Genomic DNA, 9,397 nt, shown 5'->3' on the forward strand with positions numbered 1-9,397 from the left:
CGGAATGGCCATGCTGGACTCGAGGAACAAACAGTCACAGTTCCTCGTGATCGAATCCCATCCTGTACAACGGACAGTCCTTAATGTTGGCCGATCAAGGCAAAAGCATTCATCCCTCAGTGGGACACAGTACAGTAGTACATACAGTAGGATCGCTGTGGCTGTCAGTGCCATACTGTTTCTGCTAACCCTAACTACTGACTGGATCAGAAATGTTCAGACAAGTGTTTCTTTTTCTTTTAAGATTAAACCTTGCAGATACGATTATTAGAATACTAAATATTTCCGACGGTCCCCACAGCGCAAGTTATTTTTCCGAAACGGTAGCTAGCTAGCTTTTATTAAGAAACGCACATGTTGTTAGCCTACGTTTAGCTTTGATTTACCAAAGCATTTTCGAATAAATAAAACGTATTATTTTTGTGTGGTGCCCACAATACACCACACAAGCGATTCGCCTGGCCCCTTTGAAAATGAATGGAAAGCATGTTGCCGCGTCGCTCACATCGCTGCAGGGAAACGCACCATATTAGTCTCAAACTAAGACTTTGTGATCAATGACTATGTTCTGTAGAGCACTTATCTGCCCAAGTACCTCTACAAAATCTTTAATGTGTGCCAAAATGATATCACCTGACAAGCCATGCTGATCAATTTGATCTACTAAGGCAAGCATGCCATCTCTAACACTACTTATGTCTTCCATCATCTCTCGAATCTAGGTGTCCCTGTCTGTCTTCGATCTTGTGCAGCTGCTTTGGTCTGAAGATCACCACGCCCCTCTCGCTTGCATGTTGGATTGGAAATAAATACAGCACCAAAATGAATGTGGTGTTACTTAAGAAATGTCAGGTTGCTGGGCGCTGAGGGAATTGGGCTAGTAATCTGAAGGTCGTCAGTTCGATTCCCGGCCACACCAAATGACGTTGTGTCCTTGGGCAAGGAACTTCACCCTACTTGCCTCGGGGGAATGTCCCTGTACTTACTGTAAGTCGCTCTGGATAAGAGCGTCTGCTAAATGTAAATGTAAATAAAAGTCTCAAAGAATCAATAAATGTGTTATTAGGCATTAAATAAATGTCTGTCATCTTTACAAAAACGTCAATTTGAAATAAGTACATTTATTTATTTATTGATGTACGTAAATGGATTCAGCTATATAATTATATGATCCTATATTTATAGATTTATTGCTTTCTTTTTTTTAGACATTAGTCTTACACATACACTAATGTCTAATTCTGACAACAGTAAACACATTCATTTATGCAACAACATTCAATGATATATTCTTTTAGTATATCCACTTTATATTGTTGTTGTTCTGTTAGCTAGCCAGCATTTCATCTATAAATAAACTAGATCGCAACAAAATATTTGAATGGTTTCAGGAAACCATTCAAGGCAGGAAACAAGGAAAACTGGCATATGATGATGATGTTTGATGAGACAATTATATAGAAGGGTATAATATCTGAAAATATGTTCGAATAATAAACATAGGATACTTAAAGAAATTATAATCACATAAAATTTGAAACAAATGTACATACTCGATAGGTGTCAAGATCCAGTGTAATTTGATAATATGAATTAAGCAAATTAAGGAAGATAAAATAGTCGAAAGAAAAGGTGGAAAATATATCAATGTGACAAAATGAAGTCAGCAAATTAAGGAAGATAAAATTGCCGAAAGAAAAGGTAGAAAATATATCAATGTGGACAGGTATGATGCCTGGAGTGACTTTAAAACGTTTGCTGGGACTACAGAGAACCAATGTACTCCCTGCAACATGGGCCTTAAGGTTTGGGGCACATTTGCAGATACTCTGAACTTGTTCTACAGTTGCTTTGATGGGCTTAACTTCACTTCAAGTGCCAAAGTCAACAAAGCATTATGTCCTGAGAATGTAATCTGTTGGGAATACAACTACTGAACATGAGTAAATCCTTGATTCATACTGCAGATAATTAAATTACACACACTCAGGGTCCTGTCTTCTCCCCGGTCAAAATACTTATGCAATGTACGTATTCTGTGATTCATTTCATTAATTTATTCTATGCTCTATTAAACCTAAATTTCCTCAGATAATTTTAATATTTAAGTTAAACTCTAATCAGTTATACTTTTTTTCACAAAAAATCTTCGTGTGATGTGGGATGGATGGGGCTGCGGAGGATCCACCACTTCCTTCTCTTCTGCTGCTGGTGGTGAACCTCTATGGTGGATGGGCTGCATGAGGATGCTTCCTTTGGTGTGGATGGGCATGCTAGGATGAACTGTTTTGTATTGGACATGACTCAAAACATTGACCACATGTCAGTGGATCAGATCATCTTTCATATACCTGTAAATACTGCACATGCCTGTGTGCATGCTACATTTTGTATTTGTCTGACACCACAAAGTTCTGGAAAAGTGAAGTTATATTCTATTTGCTATCACTCAATCAGTCACTCAATCTCAACCACAAATGTGTAATGTTACATTGGCTAGACACAAGGTTGACTCTCAGGGCAGATTCTTTTTGCAGTCATTCAATCTCAACCACAAATGTGTAATGTTAGAGAGGCAAGACACATGGTTGACTCTCAGGGCAGATTCAAGATATACATTGTATATTTTGAACAATTGTCAAACAATGACAATTACCCCTTCATATCTCTCCATCCCCCCTCCGTACCACTCCATCTAAACGTCCATACAACTTCATCCTTCAATGAGAGACAGAAGCAAGAAAAATAACGTTGTGGTTATTTGACTTTTACTGACCCTTCAATATTCAAACCCCAGATTGTGAAGTCGGTAACAGCACTACTTACTAGTTGAATGGTCTCCCTTTTGAGCACAATTGTTAACATATCAAACTCCTCCACTTCACTGAAATAGTACAGACAATATTACTTCTAGGTGAGCATTAATATCAGTCACACTAACAAAGTAGTGTACATTAATTAGCATTACTTAATTGGTTGATATTATAGGTATTAATAGTAGATGATAAAGTTGAATGGCATAGTGCAGAAAATGTACATTCTATACTTACCTCCAATGAAACTGGTCCAGAGATGAAGACCTTTTTTGCATCCTGCAGGCGCCTGCAGCCCAGCTGACTTGAAGCAGCCAATGGCATTCTCAGCTTCAAGGCAGCCGGCTGCAGCCGACTGTCGGCGCTGTATAAAGTTGAACACACCTACAGTCTCTACTAGCTAACTTTAGATCTCAGTGTCAATGTCGTGTGTAAGCGAGACAAAGGGGGTGGGGTAAGGGCTGCACAGACGTTCATTTGGAACAGGCCAACCGGCCTTGGGGAAAAGGGCCGGCCGGCCAACCATGTCGCTCAATCTTCTGCCGACATTTTTATTAGTAGTTAAAAAAATTCAAAAAGTCAAGCGGCCCTCCGGCCTAGAAGTGTCTCGGCCCATCAGGAATTCTCCCGGTGCTCCCGATGGCCAGTCTGGTTAAGGGCGCAAGTTTGATATCAGCATTGGCAGGGACATCAATAATTAATGAAAGCGCAATGATTTTCGCATTAATTTGAACGCAAATACTGTTTTATTAGCTTTATGTAATATTGTTTTTATGTTTTAGTCAAAGTAAGATGCTCGGTAGGCCTATCATCTTGAAACTTTCTTTAGTTTTGCAATGTTTTCTTAGCCTACCTACCTTACTTGTGTATGAGTCCGACACCTTGACTTGTGTGCCTGCTGTAGTGCTATTTGGCAAGCTCAGAAGAGCGCGCTGACATAGAATTCTGCAGGCACAAGCATTGATTGGGATACTGCATTTATTTTTCCGGAATTATCAGTCTAAATGAATGCACTGACAAATAAAGTAAATTGTTTACTGAGGCACAGCAGATTTATACTAGGGCACGTGCAATGGGTAATCTTTTATGATTTCTAATCTAGATGAGTCTGTGATCTGAGATCGATAATCCACATATGGAATATGCAAATATATGCTGTCTTGGAAATACACAAAAAGTATGTTGTGTGTCTTTGTTATTTGGAGTTCCTGACAACGCAAATTGCTTTGTGCATCTAACTTAAAAGCTGCATTTTTATAAGCATAACAATAAGACAATCATTTTAGTATTTTCCAAGATAAATGCATCCATTCCTCACTCTTATCGCTATTATCCTTTTCATTCTATTTTGAAAAAGTGGAAAGTATTCTATTGAGTGTGTTGATAGACAGAGACAGCAGTTTAAGAAAATTGATGGTGCATGTTTTAAATGTGGCAGGTGCTTTCTAGTTTCATGAGTCTTGGATGAAATTCATCCTGAAAGCTTTTTAGACAAGTTAATGATTGAATAATTTGATAGATAACTACAGTGTAAAAGATGAGAACACCTTGCATGACGAAGTAGACACGTCAGTAGACACAACTGTCTGCAATAAGATGTGCAGGATTTAACATGGATTCATTAACGTTATCAGTAAACAATATGTCTGAACATGTCGATATTAATTATAGGCTTTTGACATAGCAGATACAAAAGCAAAGCTAACAGTTTCACTGTGGAACATCAACTCTTGTATTTATTTGCACGCAATAGTAAGACATAACACAATTGGCACTCCTCCACAACACATAACAAAATCAATAAGTGAAGATCCAAACATTCTTCAATTGCACATGTACCGGGCAACATTGTAAACACCAACAGACAGATAGGCAGCTAGCCAAACCAAGAGCTCATTTGATAGGTGAGTCCAGGATCTCCTGGTAATCCTGGCGCACGGCCCGGCTCACCCTGTAGAGCTTGAGGCCTGTCAGGGCAAACACACTGATCATGATGACCAGGCATCCAAGGACGTCATACACAGAGGGAACCATCCTCAGCACAATGAGTTGAAGCAACATGGCCACCACAATTTCCAGGTGTTGCACAGTGCTGACCAGGGCGGGATGAAACCTGTTCAGGGCATAGTAGACCCCCAGGAATGCCATGGTGGAGCAGATACAGATCCCAATCAGATACCCCCAGGTCTCCCCATCCAGGGGGATGATAGGCTCCTGCATGACGAACATGGTAGACGCCCCCCACACAGTTCCCGTCCAGCCAAAGGTGAAAAGTGCCGTCCACATGCTGACACGCTCCTTGATGGCCCGGTAAACAATCATGGAGAGGGCGGCGGTGAGGCCAGCCATGACGGTCATGGTATAGCCGAAGGCCTCTTTCCAGAAGCCCAGCTTGGACTTCTCCTCATCAGCGACGTTGGGGATCATGACCAGACACAGGCCAAAGACACTGCCCACCACCGTCACCACGTCTGAGTAGCCTAACCACTCGTCCAGCAGCAGAAAGGCCAGAACGGCACTGAAGACAGTAGTACAAGCTCGCCACATGAGGGTACCATTGCTGGGCGGCACAATTGCGAACGAGGTGTAAGCGCAGGTAATAGAGATGACGTTGCACACTCCATAGAAGAACAGACGAAGACGGTAGCCCTTGGGGCCAAAGGGGGCTTCCTGATAGTAAAAGACCACAACGATAGACAGCACTTGGATCACGGAGCGGATAAAGATCAACTCGAGGGAGGGCACTTTGGAACGGTCAGCAGCCAGTCGCGTTATTAACGCCACACAACCGTGGGCCACCGCCGCCCCAAAGAGGGCCATCCAGGTGACCCTTGAGGCTAAGACTGAGGCCTCACCAAAACTAGCCAGTTGACCCCCCACACCCTTTTCTCTCTGCTCCCCCGGTGGCTTTGGCCGGGTCTCCATGGTGCCAAAACAAGTCCTGCTATGACTAGGGTCAGACACCAGTTTCTTACTCGGGCTCTCCTCTGCGAAAGAACTGAAGTCCTCGAATGAGGGTGCATCATCATATCCCTCATCTCCGGGCTGGGGAAAATTGGTGGCATATTTCACTGTGACGGTGTTGGGGTGGATCTTGACTTTCTTTTTGGATCCATATTGCAGCTTGGATGGAGGTAAATCCATGTTTCTTCAGATGTTGAGAGATGTCTGTGAAATTTGATAATGTCAAACTGTAAAATGATTAATAAGGGTTATACAGTTTAATTTGTCTGTATTAAGATCCCAATAACTGACAAATTATATTGTTAAAGAATAGTAGATGTTCTGGGATTTTGCTGACTCACAACAGAGGATTCCCTAAAGATGGCTAAAATGCTTACATAATTCATAAAACACTGCCTCTGTGATCTCTTTCTGCCTCTCCCTCTCCCTCCCTTTTTTCTTTCTGCATCCTTCCCTCTCTCTTCTCTCACACACACCTTTCACCAACACACACACTCTTTACCTCTCACCCGCTCACTCATGTGTTGTGCTATTTCTATATATATCTGCAGCTAGCACAGATAAACCAGTGAGCATCTGAGTTAACAGTGAGCGCCTGAGTGAACACTGTGAACTTGATTCAGTCTGATGGATTATATAATTATGTAAGAGGAAACAACTCTTAGGGGAAGTGCTCCACTTATTAGGCCTGAGGGCACAAGCCATGATCTTTGCTTAATAAATATTCTGAAATATATAGCCTTCAGGTTTGCGATTCTTAGTAAGACCATAAAGATTAAAAAAATGATCTCCTGCTTAACTGGTAAAATGTCATTTAGAAAATAAGTAACACTGGGTAGCACAATTACGTTGTAAAGATATACAACTAAAGCATAATATATTTTATACTCATAACAGTATTCAATCAATGAAGGGTAGCATGAAATTGTTGAGAATTATTTGGAATAAATGGTTTTGGAATAGTTTTTCTTTACTGTCTGCATAGTAATATGTAGCAGCGCTTGAGTACAACCTCCTCACATAGTTACATTTCACAGTATGGTGTCTGTCAACCCACAGTGGTGGGCCAGTGCCAGACAAGCTGAATTATGTCAGCACCACAGTAAAACCAAATCCACAAGGGGGCAGAAACATGTTGTTCCTCTCTCTTCCTTGCTCTCTCTGTCTCTCTCTCTGTGTGTGTCTTTCTCTCTATTTATATATCTACATCTCTATCTAGCCTATCCACTTATATATCCTCTCTCCCTTTCTCTCAAATGTTACTCATTTAGTTAGTTAATGTTAGTCACATTGATACATAATTGCATCAATTAAAAATGCCTGGATTAAAACAATAAACAAACTATCAGGCTAAATGAAAAATAAATCATTAAAACCTGGAGTCTGCTATAAGCAGTAGCCTATTCTCCTAAATCTAGAGTAAACGTTTTCTGCGTCTTGTGGTCGTGGAACATGAAATGAATCATAATATGTGTGCATATTTTGAATATTTCATATTGGTTATATCTCTGTATAGCGTAATTTATACCGTATAAATTACACAATTATTTCTCACCAAACGTAATATGAAATGCCACAAAAAGAGGAAAGAACTTACACCGAGAAAAGGCAGTCACTTACAGCTTAACAAAACGCGAAAATGTAGTCTAGGCAGTGTACAATTCATAGGAGATAACAAAAACTCAATATTCAGCATCTTTCGTTTCTCGTTGTTTACTTCATTTAAAGCAATAAGAGTGCGAGAATAGGTGTCATGCTATTTTGACTGTGAACCAAATACCCAGCGAATAATTGTTTCAATATATCAATTAAAAATATGTTCACACGTACCTTGTATCTAGAAATAGGTTCCTATCAATTGTAAAGCAACATTTGAGTTATAAACGACAATGTTCCTTGATTCCTTGGTCTTTACATTTGGTACATTGCGTTAGCCATTTCTCCATCTTCCCCTTCGAATGAAGCGCGTCTCCAAGAGGCAAGGTGCAGCCTACGTTCAAACGAGACCTTCTCCACGCCTTCGGTAGACGTGGATGTCGGGTGCTGGGTAAGGGAAAAAGGGGAAGAGTCGCGCGCAGTTAGTGTGTTCTCTCGTGTGTCCCGAAAGTATCTTCCTTTGGTTACAAGTTTTCATCATTTTGGTGTGTTAATGTCAGGCATAGGGAGTCTGACATAAAGACATTGATGCTTTAATAACAGTGACAGCTTGGATTGTGTTTGGATTGTGGATTGGGGATAACCAAGGCTCAACATCGTGCATTTGAACAATCAGTTTCTACAATTGTAATCGAATTTGTTGGCGTGTCAAATTCTTGCGACCTTTTCAAGAAACGTAAATGTATTTTCTTTAAGACACAGCCACATTTTCAGGACAACTAATGGTCCATTTCCAGTCAGAGCTCATATCCTTTACCTTTATAAAACATTGACACTTGCATTTCAGCAAGCTGGTATATAGTGTCAGACTCTGACAATAGATAGGCAGTTAAGTGTTTTTGTGTACAAAAATAAAAATGAACTGTACAAGAAAGAAAAAAAAAACAACAAAAAAGGTTTTATTAAATTTGTGAATCGATCTGAATCGTTAGAAGACTAAATGGCGATTCAAATGTGAATCGATTTTTCCCCCACCCCCTACAATATGTTCCGTGCAGTGACGTGCGGTCAGGGGAGGCAAGGGAGGCAGTGCCTCCCCTGTGTCATCATGAAATGTAAAAAACAAATAAGGATTACAAATAAATAAATACATATTTAACCACTGATTTGTGATAGACAGTTTTTTTTGTCAATATCGCTGAATTGTGTATTTCCTGTTCAAATACGGGGGAAAGACGTGAAATGAGGCAGCGACCCAGCTAACACATAGCATTGCGGCAACGTTGCCAGGAAGTGCTCAGTTGGTAACCCGCAACGTTACCTTCTGGCAACGTCGTAGCAACGTTATAAAGGGAATGTTGCCAGTTGGTCCCATGGGCAACGTTGCCACAACGTCGTACCTTGGTCGGCTGGTTACGTAATTTTTAGACCCGTGGGCAACGTTGCCGCGACGTCGTACCTTGGTCGGCTGGTTACGTTATTTTTTGGTCCCATGGACAACGTTGCCGCGACGTTGTACCTTGGTCGGCTAGTTACGTTAATTTTGGTCCCGTGGACAACGTTGCCGCGACGATGTACCTTGATCGGCTGGTTACCTTATTTTTAGACCCGTGGACAACGTTGCCGTGACATCGTCCCTTGGTCGGCAGGTTACGTTATTTTTGTCGCAGGACAACAGATCTTGAGTGCAATATAGTGGTTTATATATATAAATGTAGACAATGCATGTAATTCATGTGCTGCTCAGCCCCAGCATGTCATTGGTCATCAATTTTCTCATATGCAGACACATAGCTTTAATAAAAAAAAAGACATCATGTGGAATATAATTAAATCTTTCATTCTTTACTATGAACATGTACAAAAGCAATCAATGTGTGTTGAGAAACATGATTAAGCAAACATTATTTGTATAGCACACTAAAGCTGTATGACACACAATGCAAATTTGTGCTCCAATAGTTTTGTAATACAAAATTGTTAAATGTGACTAAAAGGTAAGCGACTCTTAAGAGTTTCATTTT

General features: G+C 40.6%; 1 protein-coding gene across 2 annotated transcripts; it reads right to left on the reverse strand.

The window, feature by feature from the left end:
- Nucleotides 1-4,521: 4,521 nt before the first annotated feature.
- Nucleotides 4,522-7,768, reverse strand: slc35g2b (solute carrier family 35 member G2b). 2 transcript variants are annotated; one of them, XM_047024036.1, is made up of 2 exons: nucleotides 7,608-7,768; nucleotides 4,522-5,981 (listed from the first exon to the last, which is right to left on the reverse strand). In XM_047024036.1, exon 2 carries the CDS (start codon nucleotides 5,955-5,957, stop codon nucleotides 4,707-4,709), a length of 1,251 nt encoding a protein of 416 aa, XP_046879992.1. In that variant the 5' UTR covers nucleotides 5,958-5,981; nucleotides 7,608-7,768; the 3' UTR covers nucleotides 4,522-4,706. The 2 variants fall into 2 exon arrangements, with proteins under 2 accessions (XP_046879992.1, XP_046879991.1); XM_047024035.1 differs by having other exon boundaries at nucleotides 4,522-6,004; nucleotides 7,608-7,691.
- Nucleotides 7,769-9,397: the final 1,629 nt, after the last annotated feature.

This window comes from Hypomesus transpacificus, chromosome 8 (genome assembly GCF_021917145.1).
Source record: "Hypomesus transpacificus isolate Combined female chromosome 8, fHypTra1, whole genome shotgun sequence".
Lineage (NCBI taxonomy): Eukaryota > Metazoa > Chordata > Actinopteri > Osmeriformes > Osmeridae > Hypomesus > Hypomesus transpacificus.